This window comes from Mus musculus, chromosome 3 (assembly GCF_000001635.26).
Source record: "Mus musculus strain C57BL/6J chromosome 3, GRCm38.p6 C57BL/6J".
NCBI lineage: Eukaryota > Metazoa > Chordata > Mammalia > Rodentia > Muridae > Mus > Mus musculus.
In genome coordinates this window covers 40650618-40676055 of record NC_000069.6, presented here as the reverse complement: position 1 = coordinate 40676055, position 25438 = coordinate 40650618, and the positions used below count along the sequence as shown (strand labels likewise).

Sequence of the window (25438 nt, the reverse complement as noted above, 5' to 3'; positions counted from 1 at the left end):
CTTTCCCCTAGTGCTGGACAGGGACCCAAGGCCACTTGCTGTGTGCTGACTACAGTTCCACCACTGCAGGACAATCCAACTTCTGACTTTTGTTTTTTCATCACTAAATAAAATTCACATGACACTGAATTCTGAATTCTAACGCACAGTCTGTATTTCTCTATGATTACCGTAAAGTCAGAGTATTTGCTAACCATGTGAAAAATTCAGCATATAGCTTAGAGACTTGACAAGCACAATAAAAACACAAGGAAGCCAAGATGCATAATAGAGCCATGTTTAAAAGATAAAACTTTCTTATAAAGCGATTATGATGTGTGTGTGTGTGTGTGTGTGTGTGTGTGTGTGTTTATGTGTACTATACGTTGAGTGTGGAGGTTGTAGGACAACTTTTAGAAGTCTGTTTTCTCATTCCAACATCTGGTTCCAGGGATTGACCTCGGGTTGACAGCAAGCACCTTTCCCCATAAGCCATCTTTCCAACTCAAAGACGACATTTTCATTAAGAACCGTAACTATGGGTCAACAGGCAACTCTGTTAATTAAATGATGTGGGACCATCCCAGACCTATAGCTGAATTAAAAACACACACTTGAGATAAAATCAGTTTGGCCAAAACAAATGCAGGACTATCCTCCCCACAATAGGAACAGGTTTTTCTCAGAGCTAACTAAAGATGGGGACAGGAAGGAAGAGCTAAGCGTGATTACCTAGTGACTTGTGTCCCCGTTACGCTTTCCAGCATGTCACAGAGCGTGAGAAAAATCCCCCTCACGCTCTTGAGTTTCTGAGATGCTTCAGACACTGGATAATGGTAAAGAATTTCCTGCTGTTGGGGAAAGGAGACAGATGATTAGCCTCCTGGACGCTGCACCAACATTAACCCCCAAAGTTCAGATTTTGTATTAAGAACAAAATAGGAGTCCTTTCAGCCTCAGCTTTAGTCAGAGTTTCATTCAATCACGGACAGAGTTATGCCTGGTATGTTAACACTTCAACAAGCATTTCAAATGCTACACTTGAAAGTCGGTTTAGAGACTACACAGACCAAACTCTACACAATTAATTGAAATTACTTATTTCAAATAGTGCTTTAAGCTTCAATCCCCACACAAAACCCATAGGAGTCAATATAATTTCTTTCATAATGAACCTTAAAAGAGAATCATCATTTTTTGTGATGTTATTAAATATTTGCTTAATTTACAAAGTGTGAATCCAAGACTGAAGAAGTACAACTAGGAAGGAAAAGTATCCCAGGATTATAAACTCCCTGGCTTAGGTCTGAGAGGGCTTAGCTAGCACAAATTAATCTACATGACAAGGCATGTTTATTTTAAATTACAGAAAATACTAATTTACAGGATTATTTACAAAATGCTGAAAAGTTTCCTATCTCCAAGAAACAGAGAGCTTTAACAGAAATAAAACAATGACTCTCCAAGCAGATGCCCCCGTGTGCTGACAGTCCAGAAGCAGAGATAGCAGCCAGAGCCTCACTTCCTGCTGAGACTTAGGCAACATCGATTTTTCTCACAGGAAAAGTTAAAATATCATACAAAATTAAAACTTCTAAATAGAATCCATGAAGAATTCCGAGTAACTTCCAGTTGCTCTAATCGCTACAATTGATACAGGAGGAAGGGCGCATTCCTGCCAATTACACTGGCCTAGCTTTGCTTGGCTCTCTCTAAAGATTGTTAAACATCTATAATGAGAAATAGTTACCTGGTGTGGGGTCCATGTATTCACACTTTTACATTATCACAGATATGATACACTGTGCATACCTACTGTTTATATGTATGTAAAAATGCCTAAGATATGTAAATTATTCAATATATGCTATGGGATATGTTTGCCAAATACACTGAATAATAATGTTTCCAATGTTTTTGCAATTTTCATCAGTGAAAATAGCTACAAATTATTTTCTTAAAATTGTATTATTTATTTCTATAAATTAAGTCAAATGAATTAAAATTTTCTGTGACGCAGATGTAATAAATTTAAACTACGTACAACAAATACTTCCATTCTGTTTCGTCAAAATACCAAATGCTGCTTTAAATAGTCTTTGACTAGCTTTTTACAAGTCTCCATCTTGTAACTTAAAGACAAGCTCTGTATCAATTATGTAACTCTCAGGGAACGAAATGACCCTTTGACATTTGTTGTAAAGTATCATACTAGTAAAAAAGGCCATTAAAGAAGTCTCCATAGTAGTCTTAAAAGCTTTGGCATTGAAGGGCTGGCAGGCTCTGCAGTGCCAGCCAACTTAATTAGTTGTATTTTTAAGCCCTTGTTAGGAGGCTGTTCTTACAGATGCTTCCACTCTGTGTGGTAAGAATAAAGAGCCTCTCCTAATTATGGTACTGATGCAGAACTGGCCACATCCAGGAAGCTGTTTGTTTGTGAGCAATCTGCACATTTTCCCAGGGAGAGATAGGCAATGACATGTGGGCTCAGCAGTCTTCTGACTAGCAAGGTTCAGGACAGTACCTCAAAACTTAGGGGGAAAAATAAATGCTTAAAGGTCTTATTTGTTCTAAAGATACAAGGAGCCAGCAAGGTGTAAGACATTACAATTCTTATTGCTGGGTGTCCCAGAGCACAGAAAAATACCAAGTCATACATCAACAATTAAGCTAATCTTTACCGTTTTCAATTTCTTATTAAACAGACAGGGGAAAAAAAAGCCCACAAGGAAACAGATGCACCACTTTACAAGCCACAAAAGGGCATGAAGGGAGCTTTTGGTCTTTCTCTGTTGCTTAGAATACCTGAATGGTGCATCCGATTTTCTCTAGTTTATTTGAAAACATCTATTGGATCATGTGATACATAGAGGAAGGTGATAAGGTACAGCTAAGTCCTGTAATATACAGCATAGCATAGCATACATAGCATAGCATAGCATTAGTATAGCATAGCATAGCATAGCACAGCATAGTATAGCATAGCATAGCATAGCATAGCATAGTATAGCATAGCATAGCATAGCATACATAGCATAGCATACATAGCATAGCATAGCATAGCATAGCATACATAGCATAGCATACATAGCATAGCAAAGCATAGCATAGGATAGCATAGCATAGCATGTGATTTGCAGACAGTGACAAGGCACAGGTAACTCATGTAATATGCATAGTATAACATGTGATATGCAGACAGCGACATGGCACAGCTAACTCCCTCTTGTTTCTTCTGTAAGTCTAAGTTTGCAGGATGGAAGGTCTCCCCGCTTCCTCGGCATATGTGAGCAGACACTCACCTCCTCCCTGGCTGCCTCTGACTGGAGCTGCAGTGTGAGGTACATGGAGATGTGTGGGATGCTCAGGGTACTGTGCTGGACAGCATCAGCCTCTGACCCGCAGAGGAGTTTCACCAAATCTTGGGTGCTCGACTGTGCCTTTTTCTTTTGGGGTTGAGCTGTTTCCCGTTTCACAGCATATGCGTTTTCAAATGTCAGCTTCACCTGAAAAGAAGAAAACAGAAACCTTGTTGGGTTTTTTTTTTTTCTTTTGGTTTTTCAAGGCAGGGTTTCTCTGTGTATCCCTGGCTGTCCTGGAACTCACTTTGTAGACCAGGCTGGCCTCGAACTCAGAAATCCACCTGCCTCTGCCTCCCAAATGCTGGGATTAAAAGCGTGCGCCACCACTCCTGGCATTGTTGGTATTTTTTTTAACAAGGCAAATGTCACTTTGTTTATTTATTTTAACAAAGGAAGACATGCCCTGACAGGTACAGCCAGGAGTGCACAGGATGGAGATGGCACCTCGGTACATGGGCAAAAGGTAAGGACAATGAGTTCCCCTGCACCTGTGTCTAGCTCCTCACACAGCAGTGGATGTATGTATGTATGTATGTATGTATGTGTGTATATATATATATATATATATATATATATATATATATATATATATATGTGTGTGTGTGTGTGTGTATGTATATATATGTATATGTGTGTTACACAAAGAAATACCACAGAAAAACAGAAATCCACATCATTTGAGTGTAGAGTAGTCAATGTACATCTGGAATGCTCTGACTCCTCAAATTCGGTTATGAAGGAGAGACTGGAGCTCAAGGGCAACCTCACACACTGGGAGTTGTCTTTCCTTCTAAATGCGACAGGTTTCAAATATTCTCTCCGACAGTCTCTACTGCCCTTTAAAGGGCCAAAGACAGCTGTACCCAACAACCAGCGGTGGCATGTGACACTCTGCACCACGAGAGGATTAGCTGTCACTTTTATCAGGATAGTTTTAATTTCACAGCCTGATGTCAAGATTGGTCAGAATCCAGGTGCTGCTGAGAGGCACCTTCCACTTCTCGGGTACCCCCCCCCCGAAAATAGAGACACTTACCCAGTGCCAGCTGGCCATCATCAACCCACCCAACTCAAAGATGCACCCCTGTGAGCATATGATGAACGCTGCTGATGTCATCATGAACTCAGGAGCCACACAGTGCTCTGAATGTTTACATTTAAAAACTGTCCCCTTAAAGGGAACAATTCATAAAGTTTTAGTTTAGAGCCAAATGGTATCTTTCCAAACAAGAGTAGTCTGGTGGTCATGATGTTCTCTTAAATACCTGCAAGTACAGGTGGATCTCCATGAGTTCAAGGTTAGCCTGCTCTACACAAAAAGTTTCAACAGTCAGGACTATACAGTGAGACTCTGTCTCTAATTAATCAATTAATTAATGTTTAATCAAAAATAAAGAGACGAGTTAATCCTTGAAAGCAGGTAACACTGTATTAAGGCAGCAGGTTACAATTGAGGAAAAGACTCAAAGACTAGAAACAAAACTAAATAATTACCATTTTAATAATTTATTATGTAGTACCATTCTAATTCCAAATATGTGGTAGGTACTAACACACTTTGATCACTTTTAAAAAATAACTTTTATATACTCTCATTTAAAGAATTAAATCTGTTAAAACAAGACCCCCTATAACACTAGCCAACCTATCCAACAGCTACAAGTATTATATTGTTTAAAAGAATATATATGTGTGTGTGTATATATATATATATATATATATATATATATATATGTATATATATCTTCCAAAAGAGAAAAACCTGAGGCATTCCTTCTTTTTGATAAGGAAGTAAGTGTTTGGGGCTGTTCGAATTACTTCTCTGGAGCTGGTAGTGGCTTTTACCAAATTGAAATAAGGTAGACACCCACATTTTTTTCTAAGACTCAGTATTTATTGTATAAGCAAGTTTCTTTTGTTTGAAAAGTATTCTCAAAAATTCACATGATAAGGACCTGGTCCGTGGTGTAGTGCAAGTGGTAGGCTGGAAGGTCTTCAGGCAAGTGGGGGTCTGGGGGGAGTGGTAGGAGCCAGATCCCTCTTCCTTAGTTTACTCTGGGGAGGGCTCATCCGGGATGTGGGAGGCACCATCCCATGGCGCTGATTCTGATTGAATCAGAAGGGGAAACAAGAAAAACCACCTGAGCACCTGCATCCGCACCTCCTGGACTGCCCAGAGGGAAGAGCCTCTTCCTAGGCTCCTGCTGCCATGGGCTCTGCCATGCATTTCCTGCCGACAGACTTTCTCCTTTCTAACCCAGAGTCAGCATGAACCTCCCTCCTACAGCTGCATGAGGCCTGTGTTTGGTCCCAAGTATGAGATGGGTAACAAATACAGCCCATCCCAGCCGAGAACCTCTAAAACTACAGGCCAGAGTGAACTGCTCTCTGTCACTCATTGCTTAAGATATTTACTAGTGATGATTCTCACCTACATGTATTGAAGAAAGGAGTTCAAATTGCTCCAGATGCACACATGTAGTGACGGTGAAGTGTGCTAACACTAACGGGGCCTTACATGGAAAGCAGACAGGGAAATGCCAAGTGGGAAAGCCTAGCGTTTGGAATTTTAAAGAAAGGTTTCCTGTAAACACAATGTGGAAACATGGGACCTTGTATCTGGACACGCTACCAAAAAAGTCTGAGTAGAAAATTAATGTGTGGTTAGAAAAAAACCAAACTAAACAAAAATTAAAAAAAAAAAAGCAAACCTATGGTAAGAATGATCAATTTTTTTTTCATTTTTAAACTGATAAAAATTAACCTGTAATTAAAGTGAGAGAGAGCCGAGTGTATCCAGTTTTAGGAATTATCATTTTAGACATAACCTGAATGTTTGGGGACTCTGTGGGTACGCACACTCGCCTCCATGCCTGATGACCCAAGTTTGATCTTTGAGATCCACATGACAGAGAGAACCAACTCCTGCAAGTTGTCCGCTGACCTCCAACAAATGTGCATAATAAAGAAATGTAACAAAAAACGTAACTTGGTCTGTGGTTTAGGCACAAACAGGCTACACAAGTAAGCAGTATTTAGTGTCAAAGATGATAGCTATTCTGTGGTGTGTGTGTGTGTGTGTGTGTGAGGGGCGGGTACTCATAGTGGGAAAACCCACAGAAAGGAACCTCAGAGAAACAGCCATGGCTCATACCAAGGCTAGAGGGCATCTTCTCCAGCTGAGGTTCCTGTGGGTGGGAAGGGGACAAAAGGGAAATGAGCTGGTAAACTGAAAAAAAAATTGCTAATTTATAGGAAGCAGCAATAACCTAAAATTGAATACCACTTCACTATGCTTATGAGAGTGACATGTGTGTTTTAAAACTAACATTGATAGTATATTTTGTAAACTCCATCACCTCTTTTCTGTGGTGCGAGGACCTTTACATCTTGCCATGACACCAACACGAAGAAACACACCCAATGGAATCACCCACTAAAATTCCAAACAAATCTTTCCACTTTGGTTCCACCCTCTCGGCAGGTGCTCACTGTGGGGCTGTGAAGGCCTGATGCCCACAAAGCTGGCCTGCCTCGCACCGTGAGTCAGCATGGACCCTTCTCACAGTTCCAAGGATCTCTGCTATCTTATCTATTCTCTTTCAGCTGGCGAGTGTCACTAAAACTCCTCACGAATAATGCTTGAGGAATTAGTCTAAATGGCTCTGCACGTTCTCCTCCAGCCTCTTCCCCTTTTGGGCAATCTCACTGAGGTTTTTAAGGCAACACTTGGAAACTTCCCAGGTCTCTCTAAATCTGAAATGCTGCAAAATTCCAGATGTTTTGAGCATCAATGTGGTGCTTTAAAAGTTTGGGATTTTAAGTATATATAGGAGGTTGAGCATAAAATACTTCCAAATTGAGTCAATTGTGCTTCCATGATCCTGCCCTCCCTCCCTCCCTCCCTCCCTCCCTCCCTCCCTCCCCCCTCCCTCCCCCACTCCTGATTGCAAGCATTTGGTAGGGAATACTCAGCATGTACTAGTATTTAGTACATCAGTGCAGGCATACACTGTTCAGTCTGTCTTCGTGTGAAGTAGTTCTCAGGCCTCTTTTTCAAGATGCTGTGTGTGTGTGCTGAGCTTTCTAAGCCTTGCACACACTAAGCACACGTTCTATCATCTTACAACACAACACCCTCATGCTAGCAACACTTTGGAAGCACCTAGGGGGAACAATACCCAGCTAGTTTTGAAATGTTAAAATGGGGTTCTGTGTACCTCTGGATCTCACACCAGCACACACCAGTAGAGCTGGAACTAGATTCGCAGACATGCCTTTACACCCCCTCTGATTATAGTTGAGAGAACTGTAGATCTGATCTGGAGCCTCTATGAGGTGTTACATGGAGGTCTGATGTGTTCTCCCAGGGCCTTTCTGCCCATTACACTGTCTGCTGGAAGACAAGAAGCTGCAGAACACTCCATACTCTGAGGGCATGTTTAATATGTCACTGCCCGGTATGTTTGGGTTCAAATCTCTAGTGGGATTATTTGTAAGCCTGCATTCCTTCTCCCTTTTGCTGTCACCCATGTCACAGTCACAAGCTAAAACCTCAGGCAGGTCTATCTCAGTCAGGTCTGGAACTAAGACATCAGGATCCACACAGGTTAAAATAAAAGGAAGGAGCACGCTTTGAGTTAGTTTGAAAAAAAAAAATCTTGTACTTTGCATAATTGATTCTACAACTTAGGGAAAACCATTAAGCAGTTTCTAAATTCTCTCTCTTTCTTAGGATCTCATTAAACAGAGTAGTATAGCTCACAATCCTCCTGCCTCAGCCTGCTGGGTGCTCCAGATTCCTTTAGGTATAAAATAGGAAGACTAACCATTGGAATCTTACAAGAGTCTTATGGTTAGAACCTTAGATGTGAGAAAATCTGATGAAGTGGGGACACACCCAGGAGCACTGCAGAAGAGGTGGCAGGCAGCAAGGCTGCAAGAACCAAGGGTCTGCAACTGAGTGTCTTCTGATGAGAAACTGCACTCTGGAACTCATGGCAACTGTGGCTGCCTGCACAAGACCTGCAGAGGATCAAGCCAATCTGCACTGCAGCGTGGAGGGGTGAGGAGCAAAAGGCCCCACTCCTCCCTGAGCAGCTGACGGCCACTGAGGGAGGAGGGTCATCTTTCTTTATTGGTGTCATGGTGGGTTGACCATGTTCCATACCCATGCACATGCAAGCAGCTCTGATTGGACTGGAGGGGGCTTGGGGGCAGGAGGGGGAATCCTGGGAGGGAGTCCAGGAAGACTGGAGCGGGAGGAGATGGGGGGGAGGTGAAAAGCACTGAGTTTATCCATGAACTTCTTAAAGAATAGGTTTTTTTAATTAAGCAACTTTAGCGAGAAGTAGTCTGTTGCTGTGACATCTGTACCTGATGTGGTTCAGGGGCCTGGGGAGTTGGTTTGCAGGAAAAGGAACAGGATAGAGAAGCCTGGGTTTTTCTAAACAGTTTGATGGGCAGTTCAGCTAAGGACTCAGAAAACCAGAAGCCTGACAGAAATGGAAAATGCAGGCAGCAAAGCCCAGGCTCATTAGGTTTCAGGCATAAATTAAGAGTCTATTGGTAACTTTGTGACAGCGCAACCGTTTTACATGGCAGGAAAGAGCGTGAATGCATTTTACCAATGCACCCCCAACTCTGTGAGAGGCTGAGGTAAAGGGGACAGACTAATTAATCTAACAGGAAATCTAAAGGCCACACAACATCCAGGCATGGGTGTTGATTGCTGATTTTAGACAGATTAACAGTGGGAGGTGTGAGCGAGAAACAGAACAGAAACATTTGAAAAACTTGTATTTTTGCCAGAAACTGAGTATGTTTAAAGTTGCTGCCAATAAATATGGAGAGATTGGCACTATTAAAAAGAGGCCAAGGACTTTGCACTGGGACAATAGGAAAAATATTCTGCAGGCATCTCAGAATTGACCAGGACCCCTTCCCAGCTCCACACTCACCCCTTAGCTCAAAAGTGTGAAAGTAGAACTCCTTTCAAGAGGACAGCTCTGAAAACACAGCCTGCACAGGTATGCTCAGGGTGCCACTTGTCTGGAATTCTTTATCTTTTTAGCTGGTAAGGCTATGGGAGCCAAGTGGGCCTACCAAGATTTTGACAAATGGCAGACCATGTGATGATAGTTTTGCAGGCACACAGAATGCTGGAGTCATAGGGCCCGGGGAGGCTTCAACCAAAATCTCATACAGTGTTAGCAGGTTTGTAGTCTCGGTAGGCAGCTCCTGACAGTGAGTTGGGCATGAAGTTATAAGAGTGAACCTGAAGCTGAGATGGAAAACCTAGAGAGTCAAAAACACCAGGAACATGGAGCCCTGACTAAGGGAAGCCAGACGGTAAGCAGAGCCAGCCTAAGGTGGTTGCCATATGGGTTTCAGCCAGCACGGCCACAGGGGCAGGCCTGCCAAGGCTTCTGGAGTACATCGTTCCACTGTATGTCCCAGGTGGCAGACCTGGCTGCTTGGCTTTAGTCTTGCTTAGGTCTGACTCTGTCTTACTCCTTCCCTGTTTCTTCCTGTATAATGAGAGTGTTTATGGCATCACCTGGGAAGTATGCAGTTTATTTTCATGTTGATGGATGTTCACACTGCATTTCACTAGGTCTTGAGCAACCTGTGGACTCATGCTTTTCAGCAATGAGGACCTGTTACAGCTTTGAAGATTCCTATGGAGGAACTAAATACACGTTGGTTGTGATACAGGCACACGCCTGTGAATGCAGGACGTGATGCTATGTATGGATCTAAATGCCAGCCGAGTGCCCGCATGCTGAAGACTTGGTTGCCAGCATGCGATACCACTGGGGGTTAGTGGAGCCTTGAAGAGCATGGAGAGAAGTGGGGTCACTGGAAGAATGCTCTTGAGGAAGACATTTGGACCCAGCATCGACCTCATTCTCTCTCTCCCTCTCTCTCTCTCTCTCTCTCTCTCTCCCTCACTTCCTCTTGGCTATAAGGAAGTAAGCCACTTTGTTCTATAGCTATCACAATAAGTCTCTGCCTGTCTCACAGCAGCCTCTCCCCAGTGCTCTCCTCAACAAAACACAGAGCCAGATGGCTGTGGACTGAAACCTCTGACACCATGAACCAAAATAACCCTCTCTACCTTCAAAATTGCCTTTATCAGGCACTGTGTCACAGTGGTAGAAAGCTTAAGGGAAGTGGTATTAGCAGTACACATGGTTGGCTGACTGCCTCAGGACAGCACAAGCTCCTTCTAACTCTCCTGCCTGCCATAAACTCCAGTTTACAAGGCCAAAGAGAGAATACTAGTTAGGTTTTGTGGTGGTTTGAGTAAGTATGGCCCCCAGACTTGTATGTTTGAATGCTTGGCCCATGGGGAGTGGCACTATTAGAAGTGTGGTCTTATTGGAGTAGGTGTGGCCTTGTTGGAGGAAGTGTGTCACTGCAGGGGTGGGCTTTGAGGTCTCCTACGCTCAAGCTCTGCCCACTGTGAACACAGTCTCCTTTTGCTGCCTGTGGATCAAGATATAGAACTCTTGGCTCCTCCAGCACTAAGTCTGCCTGCATGTTGTCATGCTTTCTGCTATGATGATAATGGATTAGACTTCTGAACCTGTAAGCCAGCCCTAATTAAACATTTTCCTTTATAAGGGCTGCCCTGGTCATGCTGTCTCTTCACAGTAATGGAACCCCTAACTGAGATAGGTTTCAAAACAACCAAAGCCATATTAAGAAACAACAGAAACACTTCTAGCTGGGTACGGTGACACCCACACTTACTCTCGGTACTTGAGAGGCAGAGACAGGCAGATCTCAGTGAGTCCCAGCACAGCTACATAGCGTCTATGTACTTCCATAACTTAAGGGATAAACTTGTAAAATATGAGAGAATTTAAGGTGGAGAATATGAAGTCCACAGCTTACTTATTTATTTACTTTTTCTAAAAAAAATTTTTTTTGATACAGGGTTTCTACATAGTCCTGGCTGTCCTGGAACTTGCTAGGTAGACCAGGCTGGCCTCAAACTCAAGTACCTGCCTTTGCCTTCCACCACCATACCTGGCCCATGGCTTTCAAGGGATTCTTCTCAGAGCTGTGCTGTCACTGGCAAACACAGGTGCTCTAAGGCTAAGCTCACAGTCATGTTTACTTTCATCACTGCTGCTGCTTTGTTTACTTAGGATGTGTTTTATTTGTAGCCAGCCCTCTCCTTTTAAACCAATGCCCCAAAGGCAAGTGTTAGCAAAAGGCGAAGCTGCCCTTGCTGCTCAAGCATGAGTGGGACTCACCCATTACATGGGAGGAAAACGTCAGCATCTTACAAAGGAGACAGCACAGAACGCATGCATTTTAAACAACACTGTACACAGTATAGGAAGGGATGTCCACACCTGCATTGGCCCAGGGATGCAGGACAGAACTCTTTCTATGTTTTCAGAAGTCACATCTACATCATTCACAGCAACAAGGACATCGCCTAAAAACAGAAAAACAAAAGACGACTGTGTGAATATTCCAAATCAAAAAAGCTCCAGAACTGCAACATGAGAAAACAGCTACCCAGACTTCCTCAAGGGTATCATGGAAAGTGTGGTGCATTCGGGGACTTATCCAAGGTTAGACCAAACATTAGCAACACAGCCAATCTCCCAACTCATCTATTGTGCTGCCCAACACTGCACCAGAACTCACTGCAACCCATGAATATTTAAAGATATGAATACGTCTAGTCTTGGGATAACTGGGCGAGTTATGTGAACCTAAAGGACAAATGGAAATTTTGTTAAGTATTGAAATTAACAAAATTAAATCTAACTACTTAATAATTTGGAAAAAAAGTGTGGAAGAGACCCTCACTTCCATAATTAAAAAAAAATCCAGCTGAAATTTTAATTAAGTCCATGTGGTACATCTCTATGCACTGTGATGCTTGCTGCCATCACTCTCTGGTGTTCACACAACAGCTTCTGACAGTATCAACACGGCCAGCACATGCCAATCAAAATCTTCTTTCCCGTGACTGTTCTCCAAATGCTTGTATTTATCCCATTTCAAAATCAAGATCACTTCTAAGATGAAACTTTACTTTCAAACTATTGACTCAAAACACAGCTCTCACCCAAATGAGAGTAGGAACAGTAAGAGAGTAAGAGTCAACATATTCTTGAGTTAAATGAGTGATCAGAGCCCAGGGAACAGAGATTTGGGGAGCCTCAAACATGTTCTCCTGTGGAAATGGTTACACGACCCAGAATAAAAGGAATTTGTAAATCAGCACAGATGCCACATTGAATGGTGAGGATCCCAGGTAGGTGGGCTAGCACACCATGGGAAACTTCTGTAAGTATCAGATGTCTTTCTGGGAATAGTCTGAACTGTGGGGTTGGTAGAAGTTCATGCTTTGTTAAGAATATATTTCAAAAGTCTTACCTGATTGTCAAAAGGATTTAAGTGGGAAGTCATGCGAGCCTGAAAGACAGACATGGGGTGGGGGATGACCAGGGCTAATGACAGTCTAAGATAACTTAGGTCTGTGTATCGTAAACAAATGACACTCATAGTCTCATGTGTTTAATGCTTGGACCACAGGGAGTGACACCATTAAGAGGTGTGTCCTTGTTGGAGGAAGTGTGTCATTGTGAGGGTGGGCTTTGAGCTCCTATGCTCAAGGTCCACCCAGTGTGAAAGAGACCCTCCTGCTGGCTGCCATATATCAAGATGTAGACTCTCAGCTCCTTCTCCAGCAACAAGTCTGCCTGGATGATGCCATGCTTGCCAACATGATGATAACAGACTGAACCTCTGAAACTGTAAGCCAGCCCCAATGAAATGTTTTCCTTTATAAGAGTTGCCTTGGTCATGGTGTCTCTTTAGAGCAATAAAACCCTAATAAGGTTTTATAAACAGACAGGCTGCATCTGCAACACCCCAAATCAGCTCAGTTATGAAGTTCTAACCAATCGCTAGGCCTTGGGCCTTGTAGACTCTTCAGCCAAGGGTCTAGCTCTTTTCCTGGGTCCTTCGGTTTATAAGAACATAATTAAAAAGCACTATCAAAACCATGGTGAGCTGTGTTAACATGAATATATCTAGGGTACTTTCTCATAACTTCAAACTATATAAGGCACATCTTGTTCTAAACCACTGCAGTAGAGAATCAAGGAAAGGTTTAAGGAAGACCAACTGTCTACTCTCTGAGCGAGAGTAGTTGGCATGCATGTGTGTAAACACATGGCACATGCATTTCCATAGGTTGCTCAGGTTTCTGCATGTCTTATGAACCAAGGCGCTGGGTCCACTCTCTGCTGTCTCTTCAAGAATATCTGTACAGTGAACAGCGTCAACGTCAGAGAAAATGTCTGTCTTGAGCACAGGTCAAGCCTGCTTACTGTACAGTGACAAGGACACACATATAAAATGTTAAAAAGAAAGCCTCCAGTGTGGAAAACTGAGAAGATGCTTGCATGAAATCTGTGGTCTGTCAGTGCACAACTCTACTACACAGTAGGCTAGGAGAATACTGCATAAATGCTCAGAAACCGCTCAGTACTACAGCTACGACTACTTCTGAACACTAAGTCTAGTCCTTGCTATGTTCACCAGAGTGAAGAATAAATCATTTTTATTCTTTTAGGCCTCTCAGGTAGCAGAAATGTTTGTGCTGGTACAAGTTTATAGAATCGTAATCTTATTGGTCAAATGACATAACTTATAATGTAAATATCCATACACTCGTTTGACATTTTATAATACTTTAAATACTTAAGACACTGATTTGTAAATGTCTGGATAAACTGTTTTATGCTCATAGTTTTTCTTCCTCCATTTGTGTGTGTGTCCTATATCCACACATGTATGTTGGTCTGTGTATCCATGTGAACAAGAGGACAGGGGAAGGAATCAGATGTCCTGCCCGATCTCTCTCTGCCATAGTTCCTTGTTCCTCTTTTTACTGCACCTGGAACCAGCAAACCCCTTAGATCCTCCTGTCTCTGTCCCATAACAATGGGGTTATAAGTGGATGTGGGATCACTCCTGGACACACACACATACACACACACACACACACACAAATGTGGATACTGGATATTTGAACTCAGGTGTTCATGCCCCCAACTCCCTCCGTCCTCTTTTATTTCCCATTTTGATCTGTGCTTAGCAAACCTTTTCTGTTAAGGATCACCCAGAAACTTCATGCTTTGGTGGATAAATGCCTTGTTCAAGTGCTCAGCTCTCCCCACCAGGTCCATCTTGAACTCGGCAAGACAACAGATAAACAGGTGGGGGCTGTGTACAATAATATTTTACTTCGGTTCTAAATACTTTTCCTATGCTATAAATTATTTAAGCCCTTTAGACAGGCTATATAAACCCTGGTAGTAAGCCTGATGTGACCTGCCAACTCTAATTTGCCTATCTGTTCTGGATGGTTTTTCTGAATAAACATCGAAAAATGAATTGATTGGGTTAAGTTATACACTGCTGCAGAGTGATACTTATATCTAAATTATATTTTGAATAGAGTAAATAAATAATTTCTTTTTCTCTTCTTTTTATTTTCCCATCAATGTGAAATAAATCCTTTGGTCTGTCTCTATCTACTGAAGTAACCCACACAGCAGGTCAGAGTCTTGAGTGAGAATTAGAACACACGGACCCAGGTCTATCGGTGATGAGCAATTTGGCCCTAAGTAGTTACTTGTGATGCCTCTGTTCACTTCTGCAGAAGGAAATAACTGCCCAGCGGCTTCCCAGAGAAGAAGCTCTGAAATTCTGTCCTTCCAACAAACCCTGAGTTCCAGCGTCCTTCTGACAGCAGAAAAGCATGAGAAGGAGGGCTCTGGCAGAGACACTGTCCGTGAGGAAATCAGGAAGGCACAAGGAATACAAACAGGGAAATGAAAATGTATCCCGAAAAAGAAGTAGAAATGCACAGAGAACAATATATTAGGTGTTCATAAAAAAAAAAACATCTTTTAAAAACGCATTTCAAATATTTTATTTGTAAAAAAAAAAAAAGTTCAACAACAATAATGGAATGAAAAAATGGTCTATATAAGATAGACTATTAGCCAAGCATGGTGGACATGCCTGTAATCACAGCACTTGAGGGCAGGGGGATTGTAGGTTTGAGATTAGCCTGTGCTATAGAGTGAATTCTAGGTTAGCTTGAGCTACACAAGAGAACTGTCTCAAGGAAACCCCAGAACTAAACTGAAGAAACAACACAAGTCTATATAGCAGCCACATGGAACTTCCCTTTTCTCTCCTTTTAAAAATGACATCTTTGTGTGTGTGCGGGAAGGGGGAGTAGGGGGGTAGCATACAAAGCCACAGTATAAACATGAAGGCCACAGGACAACATCTGGGTATTGGTCCCAGCCTTCTGCATTGCTTGAGACAGGGCCTCTTGTTCAGCCCTGGCCCATGAGCTTCCAGGGATTCCATCTCACCGCACCCCTTCTTTGCACATGAGCACTAAGATTGCCCATGCATACTGCTGCATCTGGGTTTACATGGGTGCTGGGGATCTGAACACAGGACCTCATGCAGCAGGAGCTTTAGTCACTAAGTCCCCTCCCTAGCCCAATAGGAATATTTCTCATAGACATAGTTTGAGTTGAAGAAAAGATTATATATATATGTATATGTATATATATATATATACACACACACATATATATGTACATATATATATACACACATATATATACACATATGTGTGTGTATATATATATATATATATATATATATAGAGAGAGAGAGAGAGAGAGAGAGAGAGAGAGAGAGAGGAGATTATACACATATGTACACACACACACATGCACACAGTTACTCCCATTCACACAAAGTTGACTAATAAGCTAAAGCAATTCTGTTTGAAGAAGGCTCAAGGTTGCTTGCTGATTGATTGTGGATATGTAGCAGAGCCTTCTGGGTCCTGAAAATGTTGATTTTTGATCCACGGAGGCTGTTAAACAGGACAACACACACATAGAAACGGTCAATGTACACTTAAGAATGGATGTAATGCCTCAAAAAACATTTCTGAAAAGTGAGCACACATCTTCAAACATTTTAAAGGAAAATGTAAAAAAAAAACACATTATGTAAAAAAAAATAAATCTATATTTGAGGATGTAAGAAACTATACAAAATAGCATGGAATTAAAATCTTCATTCTTTATCAGAAATAGTCTGCAGATGGGTAATCTGGAGAAATAACATACGACCTGGGATTGATGGTGTATATAATCCCAACACTTGAAAGGCAGAGGCAAGAAAATCAAAAGCTTGAGACCAACCTGTGGACTATATTGTGAAATAGTTTCTAAAAAAAAAACCCCAAATAAACAAACAAGCAATGAAAAGATAAACATTATTTATAGTTAACTAGATAATGTATGATTTCCTTCTTCCTTCTTAATCTTAAAAAAAAAAAAATCCAGTTATCTACCCTTGACCCAGCAGCCAGCAGGATGGTAGAAGTAGAACAAGGAGAAAACATCCTATGAGTAGCTGGTACGGTTGGACAGCACCGAGCAGCTGGTACGGTTGGACAGCACCCACCAGAGGCAGGACCTGAATCATACCTTGTATTGGAAGCAGCACTCACTACTCAAACACCTGAGAAAAGTCAAGAAGGAGGCACCACTGATGAAGGAGCCCCAAGTGGTGAAGACCCACTTGAAGGACTTGCTCATCCTGCTCAGGATGGTGGCAGTATGATGTGGGTGTGTACAACAGCAAGACTTTCATCCAGGTGGAAATCAAGCTACACATGACTGACCACTACCTGGGTGAGTTCTCCAACACCTACAAGTCCATGAGAACAGCATCAATGCTCCACACTCCTCCTGCTTCATCCCCTTCGTATGAGCTGCTTTTTTTGAAACAAGCTAGAGACAGCAGAGAGGTAGGAGCCTCAGTTGAGGAAACGAGCCTATATGATCCAGCTCAGTGATCAATGGGAGAGGGCTGGCCATCAATGGTGGGTGGTGCCATTCCTGGGTTCTATAAGAGAGAGCAGGTGAACAAACCATGGTGATGCACCACAGTAAACAGCATCCCTCCATGGTTTCTGTATCACCTCCTGCTTCCAGGTCACAGCCCTGTTTGACTTCCTTCAAAGATGGGTGACAATGTGGAAGTGTAAGCTGAATAAACCTTTTCTTCCCCAATTTGCTTTTGGTCATAGTGTTTCATCAAAGCAAATAGAAACCCTAACTATAATAAGTTGGTACTAGTATCATGGGGTATTGCTGTGACAGACCTGACGATGTTTTTAGAAGCATCAAGGAAGAACTTTGGAACTATGGGCTAGAAGAACCATTGAGTGTCGTGATCTCAGTGGGATGCCCTCGAGGAACTTGGGAGATATGAATGTTGAGAGCAATGCAGAAGATGGAGGTCTGGTTTATGAAGTTTCACAGAGAAGTGGTGTATACTTGATCAGGAGCAGGTCCTGAAGGCACAGGCAAGATACATGAAGAAGTTCCCCAAATGCCTATGGTTTCCACTTCTGCTACAATTACAGTGCCATCTTCTGCCAAGTGTGTACCTATAGCCTCATGGGGTGTTCCTTATGATCGGTTGACTGAGGAAGAGAAGACTAGGGCCTGGTTTATTGATATTTCTATACGTTATGCAGGCAGAAGTGGACAGCTGCAGCATTACAACCCCTTCCTGTCACAACCCTGAAACACAATGGCAAAGGGAAATGTTCACAGTGGAAAGAGCTTCAGGCAGTACACACAGTATTGCAGTTTGCTCGGCAGGGGAAATGGCCAGATATGCAGCTTCTCATTGATTCCTGGGCTGTAGCCAATTGATTGGCTGAATGGTCAGGGGCTTGAAAAGATAATAGGAATATTGGTGAGAAAGACATCTGGGTAGGAGCGAGCTCTCCAAACGGATGAAGAACGTAAAGATACTTGTGTCCCGGGCAAATGCTCATCAAAAACATGACATCAATAATCAAGTGGATAAGATGAACCGTTCTGTGGACAGTAAGCTTCTTTCCCCAGCCATCGCTGTCATTGCTCAAAGGCCATATGAACAAAGTGGCCATGATGATAAAGATGGGGGTTAAGCATGGGTTCAATAGCATGGCCTTCTACTCACCAAGGCTGACCTGGCTACAGCTGCTGCTGAATGCCAGATCTGCCAACAGCAGAGACCAACACTGAGACCCAGATATGGTACCATTCCCTGGGGTGATCAGCCAGTGACCTGGTGGCAGGTTGAATACATTGGATCACTTTCTTCATGGAAAGAACAACCCTTCATCCTTACTGGAATAGATACTTATGCTGGTTATGGATTTGCCTTCCCTGCTTCAGATAAAGCCACCATCTATGGATATAGCACACCTTTGCTATGGTCATGATATTCCATGCAGAATTGCTTCTGACCAGGGAACTCATTTCATAAACAAAGAAGTGTGACAGTGGGCCCATGATCATAGAATCCACTGGCGTTACCATGTTCCATACTATCCTGAAGCAGTTAACTTGACAGGAAGATAGAATGGCCTTTTGAAGACACATAACTTTATCCAGATCTACAGGTGAAGACACACCTTCAATCTGGGCCACACCTTCTGCTGGAAGTCTGAAAAAGGGCATGGAGGAGAAAAGCTTTTGTCTCTGCCTGCCTGCTCTTGCCTTGCTAACACTGGCACTGGAGCCTACTCTGCAGGATTCCAGCATGAGATGCCTAGCCTGTGGGACTGAGCAACTACTAGATTCTTGCACTTTTCATTTACAGCCCTTGTTGGATTAGCTGGACTGCAGCCTGCAAGTCATTCCAATAAATTCCCCTTTTACGTACTATATACATACAGAGACTCATTTCTTAAGTTCTGTGACTCTAGAGAACCCTAACTAATACATCCTTCAAGTAGCTATGGCCCAATAGACTCATGTTTAGTCTCCGGAAAAATATCCAATTATGATGACCAAAAATGAAAAATACTGAAGAAAAAAAGCCCCACCAAGGCACTAGGCACCTTCTACTATGTATGGAAGAGAGTAAACTATTTGCTCTGGGAAGAAGATGCCAGCTGGGTACTGCTTTCAGCTGACTGTCAATCTTTAAGGAAATACTCAGAAACCGAAATGTATGGGAGCAGCCAAAACTGGCACCACCCCCAAGAGCAGCAAGTCTCCGAGATATGAGCAAGAAAACGTAGGATGGGCTCTGTTGTTATAAAAGGATGTACATCACTGGCCTGACTGTCCTGTTAACAGCAGGCACAGTTCTAACAGCTGTGAGCAGACAAGTCACACTCAGAAAGAGAGATGTCCACAGGCATATCGCTATAGTCGGTAGCTGTGTAGTGTCCTAACTGTGCTCATACTGAAATACTGAGACCAACAGCCTGTGATTGATAGAACTGAGATCTTGAGAAATCTCAAGTCATCAAATGCTGGCATTGGAAAAAGATAGCTTTTTATCTGTTAAGGAAAAATTGAGCCAGGTTTTATGGCACATGCCTGTAATTCTAACTTTCAGAATGCGGAGGCAGGAGAGTCAGGAGATCAAGGCCAGCACTTGGGTACATATGCAACGAACCCCATAGTTTGAGTGACAAGCTAACTTAGTAAGAGTTCATTGCCTTAGAGACTAATCTGAAAATTATTAAAAAAATAAAATGAATTGAAACTTTGTAAGAGGTTTTAAATAAATTATACATCCAGTATTAGAGATGATAGATAAGTGTATATAGGGGGAACACACACATACACACACACACTACACACACAAAAGCCAACCCAATAAATCATACAAAACACTATTGATACTTTAAAACAGTAGAGGAAAAAATAATCTAAAGATTGAAAAACAAAACACCCCCAAAGCTAAAAAGAATGTCTGGCACGTAAAGAAGTGTACTTACGACATGGACCGATCACGCACCATAGCTTGGCAGCTGGCCCTCTCTTGTGATCACAAGCTATCTGAAGGTTTTGAGTCACGATGAATAGCGGCTTATTTTAGGGCACAACCCTTGGAGCTCACATACTGTCTCTGCATGGGGCTGCCTTTCTGACGCTCCTCTATTCTGTATATACCAACACGAACATTCCGCATTAACCGTTCCCATCCGCAGCTCTCCCTTGGGTATGTGGAAAGCCATTCCACATGCACTTGCATCCAGACCACACGTCTGGCAGAAACAGCAATGATGATGGAATGGCACTATTGTTTCTTTGTATACTATTGTATCTTTATATACTGCCATGCACTTCACAAGCAGTCAGTAACTTTGCTGGCTTCCTTAAGCAAGGAGGCTTTCATACGACAAAAGCTCCCGGAGCTGCACCAGCTAGATGAGCAACGCCAGGGCAAAGGAAACACTGGAAGGCAAATCCTTTCCCCAGAATTCAGCGTTCTGCCTTTCTTATGTGGCCTTTTTCCCATGAGAAGTGTGAGTACAAGCATGCGTGTGTGACATGCACAAGTGTGTGGGTGTGGTTTCTATGTATACGCAGAGACCAGAACAAGGAGTTGGCTGTCTTCCTCCATCACCCTCTGCCTTCCTGCCCTGAGACAGGGTCTCCCACTGGATCGGACACCTGCTGCTTTGGCTAGACCACATCTCACTGCACACCAATGTGGAGATGCATTTTGGAGCCCATGCTCTGACAGATACCCTTCAGACTGTCTCCTGAGAGTGGTCTGTGTGATGCTCTGTCATGGAGGCCGTCACGCTGTGGAACTGCCTGTTTCTGATGTGCCTCCTCCACTCTTACATAAGCTCCTTTACATGAACTGTTGTGTTGTCACTTGCCTGCCTGGCACTTAGCATGTGCTCAGACACAAATGAATAAATCACTACAAGAAAGAATATATTTTCACATTTGACTATCTCTTACCTTTATAAAGTAGAATAAAGTCGCTAACTGGCTTATACATTGTGTCACATAGCTTAAAATCACAATGCAAAAATACTCAAAATGTTCAAAATAACTTGTATTTTTCTGCTCAAAACTGGTGGGATAGTTTAGACAAGTGCCTTTACAAAGGGACTTCTGTATAAAAGCACTGTCCTTGAGAGGGTCAACTGGAACAGTCTACAGCCACTCCAAGAACTTGGTGTTCTCAAGTGCAAACATGCAATTTAAAAGTATTTTTATTCATAAATTACATATTTTGTATCGTGTTATTGGATACAGCTGTTACAGCCTCAATGATCACTGTATAATCAACTTACTTCCTTCTTGTAGCAAACAAGCAAGATGAAATAAAATTATATTATTCGAGACTTGAAGATTAACTGGATTGCTTGCCAGTCTGAACTAGCGGCATGTGTCCTTGGTGCCTGGAAGCCTCTTCTTCTAAGACCAGGGCATGTGGGACACCACAGTACTGACTTTACTTGGAGCCTGAAACTTCTGTCTTCTACCCCATGGCTCACAGGCTCTGCCCTTAACCATGTACCTCAGCAAACAAGGACGGGAGCTGGCTGCAGCACTTACCAACCAGGACCTGACCGCTCTTCATAGCCGAGCCTCCTGGCAACAGGCCATGCACCACGAGCCTCTCTCCGTCTGCCTGCTTCGCGCTCCTTTTCCAGCTCCTCTTGGTCTGATGGATGATCCCCACCAGTACTTCCAGGAGTTTGACCTGCTCCCTGGCCTTGATGGCCGTCAGCTTTCTGGGGTTGATGTAGACGGTCACATCCTTGTACCGCTGCTGCACGGTGACTCCCGTCTTCTGGGAGGACTGATGTTTCAGAATGGACACGGGCCCATTGTTGCTGCTGCTCTTTTTGTGGTGACGCCTGGGTAAAAGGCTTTTGCTTTTCAAGATCTTGGTGAAGCGCCTGAGCTTGGGCTCGGACTTCTTCCTCTCTCTGGAATCGTCCTCTTCGATGATGACCTCCTTGTCGCTGAACCTCACGTGGTTCACGTGGTTCGCTGTCTGGGTCTCCGGAAGGAGGCTCTCCTCCTCGTCCTCACTCAGCTCCAGGTAGAACAGTTCTCCGTTCTTCTGCACACTGTCCAGCCACTCAGGCTCCACATCACTGTGGGAGAGAGAAAAGGCCACCTGAACGGTCATCCAGCGTGAGAAAGACAGCGTCACCTTCCTGTGTAGGAGGGGCAGCAGCCTTGACAGCAGAAATGGAGGCGGGGTGTAGAATTTTAAAGAATGGGGAGGGAAGCAAACAGGCAGAGTAATATACCAAAGAAACCAATAAAGGGGTGGGGGAGGGAGCAACTTTTTTATAATATATTGGGCTGTATTAAAAAAAAAAAGAAACCAATTCAGGCTCATACCTGCAATTCTAGCACTTGGGAAACTAAGGCAGGAGGACTGTCATGAATTCAAGGCCAGCCTGGGCTACACAGTGAGTTCCAGGGTACAGAGTGAGGCTGTCTCAAAAGACAAAAGTAAAGCAAAACCACAACCACAAGACTGCGTCAGAGGCTGGGAAGATGCTTGCTGCATCCGGAGGTGGGAGCCTGCTTGCTGCACCAGGCAGACATGGGTTCATATCCGCACGCAGCACCCCAGGAAAGCCATGCTGAGTGAGGACGCTGGCTAGCCATGCCCCCAGAACTGAAATGTTCCCTCTAATCTCTCTCTCACCAGAGATAAAGGAAATGCCACACGTCTGGGGAAGTAAAAACCTGAAACTTCTAGAAGGGCCAGCTTTACAGAAAAGGCAGGAGCTGCTAGGGCGAGACCCTAATCAGCAGCTGCAGAGAGCAGACACGTGGGCATGTGGAAATGCCCACAAGCTGTCCGAGGGCTCTAAGGCTTCCAAGCGTCACCAGTGCTGGTGTGACACACTTTTGAGTTGTCCCTGCCCCTTGTAGTTAACCCCTTCCTAACTCCTGTTAGTGACCCCAACAAAGTCTCATTGATTTACCAAGCCACACACTACTGTCCAGTCTACCATGGGTTTCCCCTCTAGGGTGAGTAGATGTAAGTGCCTCACACGACAACATGGTAGCACAGGTCTAGCTCAAAGGGTGGGCTCCAGGCTCAGTGAAAGATGCTGACTCACAAAATAAGGTAGAGCACAATAAAGGCCAATCCTGTTACTAACCTCTAGCCTCCCCTGTGCACACCTACATTCACAAGCATGCACATCGCTCCCACTCCCCGCTCTCATACCATAAATCCATCCCGTGTGTAGTTATAGCTCACTTTGGATATCTCAGAACTCACGTTAGCCATTCAAAGTGTGATCGCATGCATAGTAGCCAGCTGTGTGGAAAACGTCCTATTGCACGGTGGGTACTTAGGGCGGCTTCAGGCTACAATGAACCTAAGCATCACATGCTTTGTCCAGATAACAATTTTCAGAAAAGCAGCCGTCATCTTTCCATAAACTGCAACCATGGCTGAACCAAACCAGCTATAATCACAGCTCATAATGAGCCTGGCTGTAACCTATAATTTCTGTACAACTCCTCATTAGCAGTAATAGTAAGAAAAGTAAAGCCAACACTTTACATAACTCGTCCTGTGGCCGTAGAAGAGGGCAGATGGGAAGCTGGCTATTAAAAACCCCAAATTATTGCCATTAGAACTATTGAAACAGCACTAAAGAGCAGCAGCATCCATCCTGGATAATAACTGATCACACTCTGTCCTATTTGGAGTTACAGTCTGCCTCCTGTAAAGTGACACTTGTCTCCTCGGGAAGCCCCCATGTGGGGAGAGCCTTCAGATGACCACTCCGGTGGGACAGGGTGTACTCCAGCAGTTCTCAACCTTCCTAATACCTGGGTCTTTTAATGCAGCTCCTCATGTGGTGAACCCCCACCTCAACCATAAAATTACTTTCATTGTTACTTCATGACTGTAATTTTGCTACTGTTCTGAATTATAATGCAAATATCTGTAGGTTTCAATGTTTTGAAACCCCCTGTGAAAGGATCATGAGCCACAGGTTGAGAACGGCTATGAATCTGTGTTCTAATCGTTCAACCAAACAGAAAAGTTTTCTCTGCTTTCTCAAGTGTTTATTACCAACTCTGGATCCTTAACTCCAATTTTTGTCAAATACTGATTTCTGAATTCCATAAATATGATCCTATTACTGCCCTAGTCTACGCAGCTGGTTACTAACACAAAATTTTCATGTGTATAAATGAGTCTTTAAAAAAAAAAGGCACAAGTGTCTCAGAACACCACAACTAACCCTTCACTGGTCTAGCTGCTTCCCCAAATGTGGCATCCTTTAAGATGCCCAGTATCACCGACCACAGGTCACCAACCACTTACACCAGCCACTTCACTCTCACCTTCTATCCTCACACAAGTCAGTGTTCAACCACTCTGAAGCTCTGTTCTCGAGATTCCAAATAACTGTGTGCCTACTGTAAGCCTCTAGGTGACAAGTGATCAACAGTCCTCACTAGTACTCTGTGGACAGAAGGATCCTCACTGGCACCCTGTGGACAGTAGGATCCTCACTGGCACACTGTGGACAGTAGGATCCTCACTGGCACACTGTTGACAGTAGGATCCTCACTGGCACACTGAGGACAGTAGATCCTCACTGGCACACTGTGGACAGTACGATCCTCACTGGTACTCTGTGGACAGTAGGATCCTCACTGGCACCCTGTGGACAGCAGATCCTCACTTTCACCCTGTGGACAGTAGGATCCTCACTGGCACACTGTGGACAGTAGATCCTCACTGGCACACTGAGGACAGTAGGATCCTCACTGGCACACTGTGGACAGTAGGATCCTCACTGGCACACTGTGGACAGTAGGATCCTCACTGGCACACTGTTGACAGTAGGATCCTCACTGGCACACTGAGGACAGTAGATCCTCACTGGCACACTGAGGACAGTAGGATCCTCACTGGCACACTGTGGACAGTAGATCCTCACTGGCACACTGAGGACAGTAGGATCCTCACTGGCACCCTGTGGACAGCAGATCCTCACTTTCACCCTGTGGACAGTAGGATCCTCACTGGCACACTGTGGACAGTAGATCCTCACTGGCACACTGAGGACAGTAGGATCCTCACTGGCACACTGTGGACAGTAGGATCCTCACTGGCACACTGTGGACAGTAGGATCCTCACTGGCACACTGTTGACAGTAGGATCCTCACTGGCACACTGAGGACAGTAGATC

At 43.6% G+C, this 25438-nt stretch overlaps 1 protein-coding gene across 4 annotated transcripts in view; it reads right to left on the bottom strand.

Annotated features, from left to right (window-relative positions):
• Intu (inturned planar cell polarity protein) overlaps positions 1-25438 on the bottom strand; it is a 173486-nt gene that overhangs the window by 28721 nt on the left and 119327 nt on the right. For 2 of the 4 annotated variants that reach the window (XM_017319627.1, NM_175515.5), the window contains exons 2-5: positions 21803-22350; positions 11711-11796; positions 3282-3485; positions 712-830 (exon numbers count right to left, since the gene is read on the bottom strand). In XM_017319627.1, coding sequence (XP_017175116.1) covers positions 712-830; positions 3282-3485; positions 11711-11796; positions 21803-22350 — 957 coding nt within the window. Of the gene's footprint in view, positions 1-711; positions 831-3281; positions 3486-11710; positions 11797-12749; positions 14832-21802; positions 22351-25438 lie in introns of those variants that run through there. The other 2 variants (XM_017319628.2, XM_030252659.1) reach the window with 2 other exon arrangements.